This window comes from Pistacia vera, unplaced genomic scaffold (genome assembly GCF_008641045.1).
Source record: "Pistacia vera cultivar Batoury unplaced genomic scaffold, PisVer_v2 Contig467, whole genome shotgun sequence".
Classification (NCBI taxonomy): Eukaryota; Viridiplantae; Streptophyta; class Magnoliopsida; order Sapindales; family Anacardiaceae; genus Pistacia; species Pistacia vera.
This window is the reverse complement of record NW_022196298.1, coordinates 1,278,662-1,295,775: the sequence shown is the minus strand read 5'-3', so window position 1 is coordinate 1,295,775 and position 17,114 is coordinate 1,278,662. Positions and strand designations below refer to the sequence as shown.

General features: G+C 34.4%; 1 protein-coding gene across 1 annotated transcript; it reads right to left on the bottom strand.

The window, feature by feature from the left end:
* Positions 1 to 5: 5 nt before the first annotated feature.
* On the bottom strand, positions 6 to 12,085 carry LOC116145804. Its single transcript, XM_031431244.1, has 10 exons — positions 11,946 to 12,085; positions 11,600 to 11,693; positions 11,399 to 11,533; positions 2,403 to 2,449; positions 2,119 to 2,253; positions 1,640 to 1,729; positions 1,549 to 1,570; positions 898 to 1,001; positions 637 to 716; positions 6 to 157 (listed from the first exon to the last, which is right to left on the bottom strand). The coding sequence occupies exons 1-10, from the start codon at positions 12,083 to 12,085 to the stop codon at positions 6 to 8; spliced, it is 999 nt and encodes a 332-aa protein (XP_031287104.1).
* Between the last annotated feature and the right edge of the window lie 5,029 nt (positions 12,086 to 17,114).

The window sequence follows — 17,114 nt, the reverse complement described above, 5'->3', positions numbered from 1 at the left end:
TACTGTCACCTTGTGTCTCCGCATAGGGAAGCTCTCCACCACGACAATGGCGTGGAAAAGTTTTCTGACTTGACATAATCCATATCAGGATCCTCACTGTAGACCACTTCAGTTCCAAGTTCAACTGCTGCTGTGATACCATTCAGAATTGTGGTTCCTGTGTTTTACAAAGTTAAATGATTTATAATTGGAATATTAATAAATTACCCTCTATATCACAATTTTCAGATATTTTAAAAGATTTCGACTGACTGAAGCTTTCAATCAGAGTCAATAACCCATTTAGCAATTGCCATCAGCAAAGATAATGTAATCATATTATTCTGTCGAATAAGAACATACCGACAGAGTTGTTATTGCCGCCGAGTCCTTGCCAAGTGACAGTCCAACCACCACATTGATAGCCCAAATTATTAGCATGGGTGCCGGAAACTAAAATTTTCTGTGCATTTTTTAGGAGAGGCAACAGAGGACCATCTGCATTCTCTCCGTTCTTTAACAGAACTAGATTTCCTCACAGCTTCCCTCGCCAAATCTCTATGAGCCTATTAATATATATATATTTAACAGAATCTATAAATTAACATGAAACAACACATTAATTTTTGTTTTTTTATCAGTAATTTCAAAACTAACTTGGCTTCCAAGAAGGTACAAAGCTCTGATCGGCCACAGGATTCTCAAATAGGCCCATGGTGAACTTAACTCTCAAAATCCTGGCCACAGCATCATCAATGCGACTCATGGGGACAAGTTATTGTTGATAAGACCAGTAAGAATATCTATGACTCAAATGGTTGAAGGGAAGCATGAACTGGAAAAAAAAAAAAAAAAAATTTGAAATATTCAAATGTCAGGAAAAATCAATTTAAACTAAAACTTGAGGAAAAAACTGACCATGTCATGCCAGCATTGACTCCTGACAAAACTGAGTATGTAAAGTTTGCATGGGGAGGATCGGTGATTCTGTCAATTCCCTGCCAATCAGAGATTACAAAACCCTGAAAAACAAGCAACATTATTATAATAATTCAAATTTAATTATTATTTTTTTTTAAATTATATGCTAATAGGCTGCATTACACTGAGTTGAGGGTGTTCTTGAGATAATCGTGACGAGTTCGCTGTTGGCATGCATCTTGACTCCATTCCAGCTTGAGTAAGAAACCATGATTGTGGAAACTCCCTTAGCGACGGCCTGGATGTAACCTTTCATTGTGAATGTTTAACAATCCATTCCAGTCAGTTACTGTGTTGTTCTCATTTATGCCCCCTGCGTTCCACCGTCACCCACAAAGTGTTTTGCACAAGCAGCTACCTTATTCCGTGTTTTTATACATATTGTCAAAACATAATTAAAATATGCAACATAACTTAATGGTTTTAATTTTTTAAAATCATATTCTTAATTTCTGAGATAACTTACGTGCCAGCAACAAAGGAAACACCCTTTGGTGAATCGGCAGGAAGATCTCCTTGCAACCAGGAATGATATCTGTCATTTGTTCAACAACACTGGGATCCTCACTGTACTTTCGAAACACCTACCCCATCTGGGATCTCGGCAAACCTATCGTACATCAAAAGATTCAACATTTACTCATGGAGAATTTTCAAAATTGAATGTTTGCATACATACCGCAATGCAGGGAGCAAAAACATAATTGATCCCAGTGGCTCTAACTTCAAGAGCAGTAGCTGCGCCATCCTCTTAACGAGGTCAGGATCCCTGAATAAGGAAGGATTATATTAAACATTTGTATTTTAAAATCTCGAAATTTATAAGGAATATTTCTTACAACGCTGCAAAATTTATTTTCCTTTTGATTAGTTGTTCAATTAACACTATTACTGTTACTTAGGCACTTCGGTTCAACCTGTCACAGCGAAATCAAATAAGATTTTAATGTCAAGTCAATAAATGTTCCATTTCATTAATCACCATTAAAGCTTATTAAGTAAAATAAATGAATCCGCTAATTACCTTGTAGCACCGAGGGCAACGTTGTGTGGAAATACATGGCCTTATAAACATGTTGTGACCATGAACAGCATCAATCCCATAAATCATGGAATTCAAGACGGGCTTGAGAGTGAACCGTTCTGGAAGTCATTAACCATGTTAATCCATTCCTCCGCTGGGCCTGAGGCATTGGCACACTTCCTCCGCCGCTTAGTAAACTGCCAATTGAATAGTCCCTCATGATATCACAGTGGCAGTGCGGTCTAATTGCACCATCTGACCAATCTTTTCTGCAAGAGTCATTTGTTCATGACATCTCTTATTCTGTCATTTATGGGCTGCGTTTCATCTTTGTATATCATGTGTTTTTGCTTTTGATTTTGCATGTGCTCTTGCTTCAACTGTGAAGATCAGTAGCATAGAAGAGAAGTCCCAGTACGGGGAGTGTTTTTTCTCAGCATCTTTAGTTCGATAATTCTTGTGTTTCTGCAAAAGAAATAGAAAAAAATGAAATCAAATAGAGAAGTTTACAAATATAATAAAGAAACAAATTATTGTAATTAAATGAACAAAAATGAAAACGTACCACAGGAGAATATGAGGGTAAACGTAAGTGAGTGTTGGTATTTATAGAGTAGAGAGACGGGTATTAATGTAAGTTTATAGGAAAGCAAAGTTGTTTCAGAATATCTCTAGAATTTAGTTATATTTATATCAAATGATTTACTCTTAATAGAAAGATAATAAAATATATTACAATGGACAAACTAAGATTAATCCAAAATAAGAAAAACATGCACGTTAAGAAACTGGATAAAATCAATCTTATTGAATCCATGAGATAAAGATAAACCTAAATATTATTGAGCATGAGAATCAGATTCAAATATTATTATTATGAAAATAATAACAACCTAATTAGTAAACCAAAATTACGTAGACTTCAAATATTGAAGCTCTTATACAATTACTGGAATCGGTCATGTTGTGTTATGCATTTAGTTTTGTAATGTGCATGTTCATGCTAAGCTCTTATACAAATTGTAAACATGTAGTTAATGCATCGTTTACTAACATTTATTAAGTTCCATAAAAAATTAATTTATGTCGTGTATACGTTATGTTATATTGTGTTACTTAATACAAATATATATATAGACACAAATGGTGTACACCTCTTAAGACTACCAATAAGACTTTATCAAATGGGTCATGTCCTAGCGAAAATTGTATTAATAATTGGACTTGGAGATCAGACGTCTTATAAGTTACTCAAATTAGTTACTCAAGAAAAAAAACAATGTAATTCGTTAACTAAAATTACTTAGTCAAATTCATAGCTTAGTTAGATACGTCATGTCGTATGATTTTTTTTTTTTTTTTTTTTTTTTCCTTTAGGTAAGTATGTATATTAATCCAAGAAAAGGGTTACAAGGTACACGATGGCTTAAAGGCCATAGAACACAACAAAGACAACAGAGGCACAAAGCCCAACACAGAGCACACGGGCTCAAACACGACACAATCGCCTGAAGGAGCACAAAGGTTGAAAACAAAAGTAGACGAGCCACAAACGGAAAAAAAAAAAAAAGAGCACGCAGGCTCAAACCAAGGCTCATATAAGGCACATACGCCTAAAGGGGCACACAGGCTCAACAAAGAAAGGAAAGAGACTAAGATCTCCACCCTTTCTTCTTACTCTTTTTACCCTTGATGCTGCTGGATTTGGAGTCTAGAGAGCTAGGACTGGAGCATGGGCCACTTCATGTCAGGGTGGATTCCTCTTCAACATCTTTAGCGTTCTGTTGCAGTGGGCAACAAACACCATGGCTAGCGACCCTTCCCGACCATCCATAGAAGAATCATCGCTCGACCCCCTTTTAAGGCATTGAAAGGCAAAGGTTCGTGATCGTCAACATTCAGAGCACCGCCTAGAAGGACTTCCTCCGGATTAAAAGCCAAGAATTTTTGGCCGAAGGGTGTTTGGGGAGTTAGTACTCATCGAGGAAAGGGGGGGGGGGTTTTCTAGGGCCCCGAGAGAGACGGTGAGGAACACTCAGTGGAGCCTCCTTAGGTGCCTTAGAGGTTTTGGTGCCTCCTTTGGTGGGTGGCAACGTGTCCAAACTCGCAGCATTAGGACAACACTTTGGTCTCCATTCATACTCAGTTTCAACTTGCATTGAGTTTCGATGATCTCCAAGCGTAAATTGGTGCAAAATAGGCTTGGATGCATCAATCTCCACACAAACTTGGGCGTAATAAAGTCGGTAAACTCATATGTCGATTTATTGCATGATACGGGCGACCTACGATGCTAGACACATATTCCAAGCCCTCATCGACCATATGCTAAAGGGAAAAACGTGTAATCATATCCAAATCGGGACCTTTGTGATCTGGAAATCGGACAGGGACTTCCAAGCCACCAAATTTTGAAGGAGGCGTGTTTTCCCCCAAACATCCATGGCCCATCCGCTAAAGTGATGGACTTGTTAGCATGGAACGAAATTTTGCATCCCAGGAAGAATCCCACCAAGCAATTTGACCATTGATCTAGGCCTTTCTTAACCAAATCATCCGGAAGCATGATTTTCATATTGTCTCCTTCCACATTGTGGAGCTTGTGGGGAAGTGTGAAAGTAGACTTGGAATTGTCACACGTAGCTTGTCGCCCATGAAGAGTTGGGTTGAGAAGGACCTCCCCAAGGGGGGGGTAGTCGAACGTTTTGGTTTTGGGGGGTGATTAAAGGTGGAGGGTGGAGGTTTGGTTGGTTCAGGCCATTTTATCGGATAGTTTGGGGCATTAATTTTTAGGGCTTTTTAGGCAAAAGGAATGGTAGGAAATGAGGGGGATTGTTTGGCTTACAGTTAGGGAGGTGTTTGTGGCAAGAGGTAGAGTGGAGATGGTTTTTCCGGGTAAACGGTGAAGGGGCAGGGTGGCCCGCTGTAGGCGCGCTAGGCGTAGTTGCGCGAGGGTGCGAGCAGGGCAATAGACTAACTAGGCCTTTCTTTGAGCAAATGGTGGGCGCAACTTTGAGCTCACAATTTCTAGTGAATGAAAAGTTAGCAACAACCAAAAATAAACCAATGCAAACTACAACGAACGATGAGTCAGTGATGTGTTCAAGTGGGGTTGGTGACTCTCCGTCGATCAGAAAAGGACGGAAGGAAACCCAACTTTGCAAATGGCAAGAGGAGGTGGCTGGAAGTGAGAGAGACAAAGATTGAGGGTATAGGTTTTGAAGAGAGGTCGAGAGAGTCCAACGTGGTCTCAGAAGAGATTTTAGAGTCGAGATTGGCCAAAAAAACCGATGGGTTGGGCAATGCTAACGTAAGCCGCTTCTGGCTAGCATGAGTCGTGTGCTACAGTAAAAAGAGAGAATTTTTATTTTTTCAAAAATTTAACCACTTTTAATTGCCATTGTCATGTCATAAGTTACTGATATGGTTTTTTTATATGTTATGTTTATGCCCTATGACTAAAATCCATTTAAAAGTAGAAATAAATCTTTTGATGTCAGAAAATTTTAAATGGGTCTAAATAATGGTATAATTAATTGAATAATACTACGTCCACAACTCAATTTCACAACCTTCTCTTACAATCCCAACGTGGTAGTTGCACTACAAGAATTCAGGCTTCTCACAACAAAATAATTTGTCACTATAAATACAAAATTGTGACCATTTCTTAATGTGAGGAATTATATTGTCCACCAGTTTGGTCACATTAAGCTCGTACTCTTAAGGTATAGTGACGCGAAGAGCGTTTGGTCACCATAGCCTAATTATTTATTGTGACAATAATAATTTGTCACAATTTGTCACTTTAAACTAGTTTTTATTGTGATAAATTATTTGTAACAATAAAAACAATTTTTATCACTACAAGTATATTTTGTCACAATTGATTACATTTAAAGACCAAATGATAAGTTTTATAGTGAAAAAAATATATTTATGACAAAATTGATTTTGTTCAAAATTGTGAATGGTGACTAAATTATTTGGCATAATTTTAATAATGACTAAATTTATTTGTCATTGACTTTATTGTGACACATTTATTTCGTCACATGTTTGTTTTAGGACATTTATTTGTCAAAAATTGTATAGTGACATAAATAATTTTGTAAAAAATTTAATAGCATACAAATAATTTTTGATACAAATATTTTTACATGATAGATTTTTTATTGTCAAATAATATAAGCGTGCAAATATTTTTTGACATCTCAATAATGATAAAAAAATTCGTGTCTGTGCTTCTAAAATGTGACGATCTTTTTTCTAAAAATATTCAAGTGAAAAAAAGAAATTATGGGAGAATTAAAATCGTGATAAATTATATTTATCAATTTTGTTTAATAGCGACAAAAATATTTTTGTCAAACATGAAAAGTGTAGTGACAAAAATTGAAGTCTAAATTTTGAGACTTTATAATTTTTTTTTGTTAATATTAAAAGTGACAAAATATCTTGTCAACAATTTAAAAGAGTAACAAAATTATGTTTATATCATTTTGATCTGACAATTTAATATACATTTCACATTTAATAAATAAAAATTATAAATAATTACCCTTTTTTTTTTTCCCCACAATGGAGATACAACTATTATCATTATCAAACTATGATCCATATACACTTTTAACTTGAGATGAAATTATTCAAAGAAAAATTTATTAAATATATAAGTCAACAACATTAATTTTAATACGCTTAATATACATTTAACACATAAAACTAAGATAGTCTACTACGGCTATTTTATTGATAAAAATATGAAAGCATCCATGTGTTGATGGTCTCTTCTTGATCATTTTTTCATTATGCAAAAAAAAAAAAAAAAAAAATGTCATAAGATATATATATATATTATATATATAGAGAGAGAGAGAGAGAGAGAGAGAGAGAGAGAGAGAGAGAGAGAGAGAGAATGAAAAAAAATAACAATACTAATATTACATTAATTCACTAGAAAAGCTTTTAATAAAACATAATTTTCTTTATTACATTCTTATATCAAAAGGTAATAAAGAGAAAACTAAAAACATCACTCTCCTTGGTGTTTTTATTTTGTAAAGTGTTATAAATGTTTGCGTATAGGAAACCTTTTTTCTTATTAAATATACAAAAAAATAATAATCTTCTTTATGTAGACCTATATATGATATTTTTATTTAATTTAAAAAAAAAAACTAATCCTATGGATAGTATTTTATTAAAAATATCAAAACTAAAATATACTTTCTGATAATAAAAAAAAATATTGTGCAATTATGAACTTACTTACCTTGATAGGGCACAAAGATCCCGAAAGAGAAGATTGTTTATGAATTTCATCAGAGAGAACAAGAGTATAGCGACCAATATGAAAATTTAAGAGTGTGATAAATATCCATCAAGTCTCCAATACTTTTGTGTGGGCTGCATCAGTCACCCATGAACCGCTTCTCCAAGTTAAACATGGTGTTGAAATACCCTAATGAATTTTCCTCGCTCTCCAAGACAAATGAACAACTGAAAAATGTGACGTAAGGCAGGCATCGTGCTTTGATGTAGCCGAAACCAAGTTCCTGGGCTAAACAACAACAAACCAGTCACCACAAACATCAATCTGCCTTCAATTTAAGAAAAAAATAAAATGACAGTTTCTTCTTCCCTTCCCGTCAACTTGACTTCAAACGTTACTATCAAACTAACCAAAATAATAATAATAATAAACAGTTTACACCCCTACAAAGTGCAAAGTCAACCTCAGTTCCTAGACACAACGTGAATTCGGCGGTTCAAGGTAATCCAATACAGCAAACCACAGTTTATAATACCGTTTTTGGAGATTTGGCCGGAAGGGTATAAAGCCATACACGTCTAATACTTTTTCCGATGGAGATTTGGTTTGACAAAATATTTATTTTTTTCAGAAAGGAAAGAATCACTTCATTATGAAATTAACAAGAATATATTAAGAATTGTCAAATCAATATATTACTTACCATAGCTTAAAGATTTTGATAATAATATAATAAATTTTAATAGTAATTATTATTAATAAACATAATTGCTTTATTTAACGTAGCATTCTATAAATATTTTCTATAAATTTTAATAGTACTAGGTTGAAGTAGGAAATTTTTTAAATAGGAAAGATAGTTTTAGAATTTTAATTGTAAATATATAATCGCTTAAAGTATGAAAGATATTTAAAATAGAAAAGATACTTAAAATAGTTTAGAGTTTTAATTTTTACATCTTAGGAGGGAATTAAAATAAAATTGCCGCCTCCTTATAATTGCCTCCAGATTTTTCCCACTTCAACAATTTTTCATTTTATAGAACATTAGACATTGGACCCCAACCCACCCCCCCCCCCCCCCCCCCCCCCCCCCCCCCCCCTTATCCGAAAACCCAACCCAAGTATAAACCCAATTAGACATTGGGCTTATTGTGAAGGAGGAGCTACCCTCTCACCCCTGCCCGCTCACCGGCGAGTGGGACCACCACACTCATCGGGGAGCAAGACCCTCGAATGAGTCACCGTAGGTACACAATCTGTCAAGGCTAAGAGAAGTATACACCATATTTAACACAAATTATATCATTTGGCCCTTCATAATTTTTATAAATTTTTGCATGGCCTCCTCAAAATAAAAGAAAATATAATTCTCTTGATTAAAATATAAATTGTTCATTCAGTTAACCAAACTCATGATTAAATTATTTGAATAAGTAAATATTAATTAATAAAACTAGATGAGCTTGTTATTCATTTTTTTTAATATTAATTACTTAGTGTTAGGCTAAGAACAAAATTCAATGCATATATAACAAACAAAATATAATTTTATTTTGTTACGATTGTATACTCTCTTTTTAAGTTTGTAATATAGATTTTTTTTTTTTTCACTTAGTTTATATGTGCTTATTGTATTTAATTGATTTAACGACCCAAACTTTTCAATTAAGTTTTTTTCAGGTTTTTATATCTATTTAATTAATAAATTACTTATGCTTATAAAAAAAAAAAATGTTTATCTTTAATATATAAAATATTTATTATTATTTGTCATAACTATAAATATTGTAATTGATTTTTTTATATAATTTCAACCTAATAAATCTTCATCATTTACATGCATATATATTCTCACTCACCCCATAAAATTAGAAGTTTGAATCAATTACTCAATCGAAGTTCTTGCTGCAATAGATTAGAAATGACACATTAAATTAAGTAGAGTATTAACTAAACCACATCAAACACCCACCTCAAGGGTAGCTTGAATTGCATAATTTACCCTAATTTTCTAATTTTCTATGATCATATACTGTGTAATTTTAGTACATGACAATCTAAAATAATGTAAGTGTTCCAAAGAGGATGAGACAACCACTTGTATGGTCTAAAGATCATGTTATTCATTAAGCAAATATTGATTGTACGGTCTTTTTCTTATATTAATTAATTTAGTCAAGTTTTATTACTCTAGAGTTAGTATTGCTTTGTTTAAGCTTATAAGCTGGTCAAATTAGCTTATAAGTTTTAAAATTAAGTTGACCTGTTTGTTTATAACTTTTTTTAAGCTTATAAGCAAAAAANCAGATCTTGAATTTCGGGTTCTTTGGGCTAGAAACCAGTAAGTTCTTTATCTTATTATTCTTGCTGACCTAGGTTGTTTGATTTTTAATTATGGATTATGTTACTTTTACTTTTAATTTGTTTTAGATGGCTGTATCAACAAGAAATTTTGTCCTGTGCATTTATTAAATTTTACATAATGTAACAGCATTTGCAATAAAGATCACCCATATCCTTGCTGTGTTCTCAACCAAATTTGCTAGAAGTTGAAAGATATGAATCTTATGATTCAGGAAAAAAAAAATTTTAACTGAAAAACATTATTGTTTGTTGCAGGACATTTTTTTTTATTATCCTTAAATCTAGTTTATTTGGCATGTTTTACATCTTATGGTGCTGAATTATATTGATTTTTATGTATAAGGCATTTGTGGTAATGTGTTAGTGAATTATGCTTAAAGCCTGAAATTTCCAGCATTTTTTCTTTTGGATGTTTTGGACTGTTTGCAGGTTTTTGATCGACTTAGAGTTTCAGTTTGAGTTCAGGGCCCTCTGTGAGGTTAAAGTAGACATCTCAAGCTTTTCAGAAAGGTTTGGTTTGTCAAATTTCAAGTTCATTTGGGCCTCAACGTTGGTGCAAATTCAGAGCTGAAAACTGCAATCGAATCCTAATTCTCCTTTGTTGTTGATGCTTGGCCTTCAGTTTGCTCTAGTTTGGATTATGTGCTGTCCCACAAAGGTGCTTATTTGGTTTTTGTTGGGTGTTATTTTTACGCTGATGGAGGGTTGGTTTCCCTGGCTTATGTTTGCGCATTCTTTTTGGAGGAATTGCCCAAAGGGTTGCTCTACTGGTTGGTTAGTGCAGAACTACAGATTATGGGTTTTTGTTTGATCTAGCGTTGAGCTTCTGTCCTCTTTTGGTTGGGTGCTTGGCCTATTGCCTATGCTGGTTTGGTGGCTCTTTTTATCAATTCAGTCGGTTGCTTGTTTGGACTGTTATGCTGGTTTATTGCTTTTGTGGTACTGGGTATTTTTGGTGGCTGTTGTTTTTGTACAACTGGAGCAGTTGATCTGTTTTCCAGAAGTCCTGCATTTTTTTGCTGCTGGTCTTTTTGTATAGATCTTTTTGAGGCTAGTTAGGTGGTTGTTATGGATAGTAAATCCGTGCCTTTCCTGTTGTTTTGTTTTGCTTGGTTGCTTGGGCCTCTCCAAGGACCTTCACTCTTGTTTTGTTTTGCTTGGTTGCTTGGGCCTCTCCAAGGACCTTCACTCTTGTTTTGTTTTGCTTGGTTGCTTGGGCCTGTCCAAGGACCTTCACTCTATAGAAGTCCTTTTTTAGGGACTCATTATGATTGAAGAAACCCTTTTGTCTTTAGTTTTGGAATATACCATGGCTGAATCAATTTATTTTTGTAGTTTCATCTTTGATGTCAACAAGCAACATTTTAATAATAATTCAAATTTAATTATTTTTTTTTTTAAATTATATGCTAATAAGGCTGCATTACACTGAAGTTGAGGGTGTTCTTGAGATAATCGGTGACGAGTTCGCGTTGGCATGCATCTTGACTCCATTCCACGTTGAGTAAGAAACCATGATTGTGGAAACTCCCTTAGCGACGGCCTGGATGTAACCTTTCATGTGATTGTTTAACAATCCATTCCAGTCAGTTACGTGTTGTTGTTCTCATTTATGCCCCCTGTCGTTCCACCGTCACCCACAAAGTGTTTTGCACAAGCAGCTACTTATTCCGTGTTTTTATACATATGGTCAAAACATAATTAAAATAGCAACATAACTTAATGGTTTTAATTTTTTAAAATCATATCTTTAAATTCTGAAGATAACTTACGTGCCGCAACATGGAACACCTTGTGGAATCGCAGGAAGATCTCCTTGCAAGCCAGGAATGATATCTGTCTTTGTTCAACACACTGGGATCCTCACTGTAGCTTTCGACACCTACCCCATCTGGGATCTCGGCAACCTATCGTACATCAAAAGATTCAACACATTTACCATGGAGAATTTTCAAAATTGAATGTTTGCATACATACCGCAATGCAGGGAGCAAAAACATAATTGATCCCATGGCTCTAACTTCAAGAGCAGTAGCTGCGCCAATCCTCTTAACGAGGTCAGGATCCCTGAATAAGGAAGTGGATTATATTAAACATTTGTATTTTAAATCTCGAAATTTATAAAGGAATATTTTCTTACCGCTGCAAAATTTATTTTCCTTTTGATTAGTTGTTCAATTAACACTATTACTGTTACTTAGGCACTTCGGTTCAACCTGTCACAGCGAAATCAAATAAGATTAATGTCAGGTCTTAAATGTTCCATTTCATAATCACCATTAAAGCTTATTAAGTAAAATAAAATGATCCGCTAATTACCTTGTAGCACCGAGGGCAACGTTGTGTGGAAATACAGTGGCCTTATAAACATTGTTGTGACCATGAACAGCATCAATCCCATAAATCATAGGATTTCCAAGACGGCTTGAGAGGGAACCGTTCTGGAAGTCATTAACCATGTTAATCCATTCCTCCGCTGGCCTGAGGCATTGGCACACTTCCTCCGCCGCTTAGAAACTGCCAATTGAATAGTCCCTCATGATATCACGAGTGGCAGAAGTGCGGTCTAATTGCACCATCTGACCAATCTTTTCTGCAAGAGTCATTTTGTTCATGAATCTCTTATTCTGTCATTTATGGGCTGCGTTTCATCTTTGTATATCATGTGTTTTGCTTTTGATTTTGCATGTGCTCTTGCTTCAACTGTGAAGATCAAGTAGCATAAGAAGAGAGATCCCAGTACGGGGAGTGTTTTTCTCAGCATCTTTAGTTCGATAATTCTTGTTTCTGCAAAAGAAAAGAGAAAAAATGAAATCAATAGAGAAGTTTAACAAATATATAAAGAAACAAATTATTGTAATATAATGAACAAAAATGAAAACGTACCACAGGAGAATATGAGGGTAAACGTAAGTGAGTGTTGTATTTATAGAGTAGAGGAGGGTATTAATGTAAGTTTATAGGAAAGCAAAGTTGTTTCAGAATATCTCTAGAATTTAGTTAATATTATATATCAAATGATTTACTCTAATAGAAAGATAATAAAATATATTACATGGACAAACTAAGAATTAATCCAAATAAGAAAAACATGCACAGTTAAGAAACGGATAAAATCAAATCTTATTGGATCCATGAATAAAGATAAACCTAAAATATATTGAGCATGAGAATCAGATTCAAATATTTATTTTTATGAAAATAATAACAACCTAATAGTAAACCAAAATTACGTAGACTTCAAATATTGAGGCTCTTATCAAATTACTGGAATCGGTCATGTTGTGTTAGGCATTTAGTTTTGTAATGTGCATGTTCATGCTAAGCTCTTACAAATTAGTAAACATGTAGTTAATGCATCGTTTACTAACATTTATTAAGTTCCTAAAAAATTTATTTATGTCGTGTATACGTTATGTTAATATTGTGTTACTTCAATACAAATATATATATAGACACAAATGGGTACACCTCTACTCAATAAGACTTTATCAAATGGGTCTGTCCTAGCGAAAATTGTATTTAATTGGACTTGGAGATCAGACGTCTTATAATTTACTCAATAGTTTCAGAAAAAAAAAACAATGTAATTCGTTAACTAAAATTACTTAGTCAAATTCATAGCTTAGTTAGATACGTCATGTCGATGTTTTTTTTTTTTTTTTTTTTTTTTCTTGGTAAGTATGTATATTATCCAAAAAGAAAAGGGTTACAAGGTACACGATGGCTTAAAGGCCATAAACACAACAAAGACAACAGAGGCACAAAGGCCCAACACGAGAGCACACGGCTCAAACACGACACAATCGCCTGAAGAGCACAAAGGCTTGAAAAACAAAGTAGACAGCACCAACGGAAAAAAATAAAAAAGCACGCAGCTCAACCCAGGCCATATAAGCACATACCGCCTAAAGGGCACACAGGCTCAACAAAAGAAAGGAAAGAGACTAAGATCCCACCCTTTCTTCTATACTCTTTTTACCCTTGGATGCTGCTGGATTTGGAGGTCTAGAGAGCTAGGACTGGAGCATGGGCCACTTCATGTGGTGGAAGTCCTCTTCACATCTTTAGCGTTCGTGTTGCAGTGGGCAACAAACACCATGGCTAGCGACCTTCCCGACCATCCATAGAAGAATCATCGCTTTGACCCCCTTTTAAGGGCATTGAAAGGCAAAGGTTCGTGATCGTCAACATTCAGAGCACCGCCTAAGGACTTCCTCCGGATTAAAAGCCAAAGAAGTTTTTGGCCGAAGGGTGTTTGGGAGTTGTACTCTCCGAGGAAGGGGGGGGGGGTTCTAGGGCCCCGAGAGAGACGTTGAGGAACACTCGTGAGCCTCCTAGGTGCCTTAGGAGGTTTTGGTGCCTCCTTTGGTGGGTGGCAAACGTGTCCAAACTCGCAGCATTTAGGACAACACTTTGGTCTCCATTCATACTCAGTTTCAACTTGCATTGAGTTTCGATGATACTCCAGCGTAAATTGGTGCAAATAGGCTTGGATGCATCAATCTCCACACAAACTTGGGCTTAATAAATGTCGGGTAAACTCATATGTCGATTTATTGCATGAACGGCGACCTACGATGCTAGACACATATTCCAAGCCCTCATGCGACCATATGCTAAAGGGAAAACGTGTAATCATATCCAAATCGGGACCTTTGTGATCTGGAAATCGGACAGGGACTTCCAAGCCCAAATTTTGAAGGAGGGCGGTTTTTCCCCCAAACATCCATGGCCCATCCGCTAAAGTGTGGACTTGTTAGCATGGAACAAATTTTGCATCCCAGGAAGAATCCCACCAAGCAATTTGACCATGATCTAGGCCTTTCTTAACCAAATCATCCGAAGCATGATTTTCATATTGTCTCCTTCCACATTGTGGAGCTTGTGGGGAAGTGTAAAGTAGACTTGGATTAGTCACACGTAGCTTGTCGCCCATGAAGAGTTGGGTTGAGAAGGACCTCCCCAAGGGGGGTAGTCGAACGGTTTTGGTTTTGGGGGTGATTAAAGGTGGAGGGTGGAGGTTGGTTGGTTCAGGGCATTTTATCGGATAGTTTGGGGCATTAATTTTTAGGGCTTTTTTGGCAAAAGGAGGTTAGGAAATGAGGGGGGATTGTTGCTTACAGTTAGGGAAGGTGTTTGTGGCAGAGGTAGAGTGAGATGGTTTTCCGGGTGAAAACGGTGAAGGGGCAGGGTTGGCCCGCTGTAGCGCGCTAGGCGTATGGCGCGAGGGTGCAGCAGGGCAATAGACTAACTAGGCCTTTCTTTGAGCAAATGGTGGCGCAACTTTGAGCTCCAATTTCTAGTGAATGAAAAGTTAGCAACAACCAAAAATAAACCATGCAAACTACAACAACGATGAGTCTATTGAGTGTTCAAGTGGGGTTGGTGACTCTACTCCGTCGATCAGAAAACGGGAAGGAAACCCAACTTTGCAATATAGCAAGGGAGGTGGCTGGAAAGTGAGAGATGACAAAGATTGAGGGTATAGGTTTTGAAGAGGAGTCGAGAGAGTCCAACATGGTCTCAGAAAGATTTTAAGGTCGAGATTGGCCAAAAAACCGATGGGTTGGGCAATGCTAACGTAAGCCGCTTCTGGCTAGCATGATTTCGTGTGCTACAGTAAAAGAGAGAATTTTTATTTTTTCAAAAATTAATCCACTTTTAATTGCCATTGTCATGTCATAAGTTACTGATATGGTTTTTTTATATGTATGTTTATGCCCGTATGACTAAAATCCATTTAAAGAAATAAATCTTTTGATGTCAAAAATTTAAATGGGTCTAAAATAATGGTATAATTATTGAATAATACTACGTCCACAACTCAATTTCACAACCTTCTCTTACAATCCCAACGTGGTAGTTGCACTACAAAATTCAGGCTTCTCACAACAAAATAATTTGTCACTAAAAATATCAAAATTGTGACCATTTCTTAAATGTAGGAATTATATTGTCCACCAGGTTGGTCCATTACTCGTACTCTTAAGTGTATAGTGACGAAGAGCGGTTTGGTCACCATAGCCTAATTATTTATTGTGACAATAATAATTTGTCACAATTTTCACTTTAAACTAGTTTATTGTGATAATTATTTGTAACAAAAAAACAATTTTTATCACTACAAGTAATATTTTGTCACAATTGATTACATTTAAAGACCAAATGATAAGTTTTATAGTGAAAAAAATCATATATTATGACAAAATTGATTTTGTCAAAATTGTGAATGGTGACTAATTATTTGGTCATAATTTTAATAATGACATAAATTTATTTGTTCATTGACTTTATATTGTGACAACATTTTATTTCGTCACATGTTTGTTTAAGGACAATTATTATTTGTCAAAAATTGTATAGTGACATCATAATTTTGTGTAAAAAATTTAATAGCATGACAAATATTTTTGATACAAATATTTTTACATGATGATTTTTTATTGTCAAATAATAACGTGCAAAATATTTTTGACATCTCAATAGATAAAAAATTCGTGTCTGTGCTTCTAAAATGTGACGAATCTTTTTTCGTAAAAAATATCAAGTGAAAAAAAGAAATTATGGGAAATTAAATCGTGATAAATTATATTTATCATTTTTGTTAATAGCGACAAAATATTTTTGTCAAAAACATGAAAGTGTATTGACAAAAATTGAAGTCATTAAATTTTGAGACCTTATAAATTTTTTTGTTAATATTAAAAGTGACAAAATATCTTGTCAAACATTTAAAAGAGTAACAAAAGTTATTATATCAATTTGATCTGACAATTTTATATACATTTCACATTTAATAAATAAATTATAAAATAATTACCCTTTTTTTTTTCCCAAATGGAGCATACAACATTATCATATATCAAAACATGAATCCATATATCACTTTTAACTTGAGATGAAATTATCAAGAAAAATTTATTAAATATATAAAGTCAACAACATTATATTTTAATACGCTTAATATACATTTAACACATAAAGCTAAGATAGTCTACTACGGCTATTTTATTGAAAAAATATGAAACATCCATGTTTTGATGTCTCTTCTTGATCTTTTTTTCATTATGCAAAAAAAAAAAAAAAAAAATGTCATAAGATATATATCATATATATATATATATAGAGAGAGGAGAGAGAGAGAGAGAGAGAGAGAGATGAGAGAGAGAGAGAAGAAAAAAAATAACATACTAATATTAACTTAATTACTAGAAAGGCTTTAATAAAACATAATTTTTTCTTTATTACATTCTTATATCAAAAGGTAAATCAAGACGAAACTAAAAACATCACTCTCCTTGGGTTTTTATTTTGAAAGTGTTATAAATGTTGCTATAGGAAACCTTTTTTCTTATTAAATATACAAAAAAATAATAATCTTCTTTATTGTAGACCTATATATGTTATATTTTTATTTAATTTAAAAAAAAAAAAAACTACCTATGGAAGTATTTTATTAAAAATATCAACCTAAAATATACTTTC

Excerpts from the sequence above, each read along its gene's own strand:
- LOC116145804 (XM_031431244.1), bottom strand. The coding sequence starts at position 12,085 with ATGGTTAATGACTTCCAGAACGGTTCCCTCTCAAGCCGTCTTGGAAAT. Across the intron at positions 11,534-11,599 it reads TGCTCCCTGCATTGCGGTAT|GTTGCCGAGATCCCAGATGG; the intron begins GTATGCAAACAT and ends GATGTACGATAG. Across the intron at positions 2,450-11,398 it reads GGTGTTCCATGTTGCGGCAC|AAACACAAGAATTATCGAAC; the intron begins GTAAGTTATCTT and ends TTTCTTTTGCAG.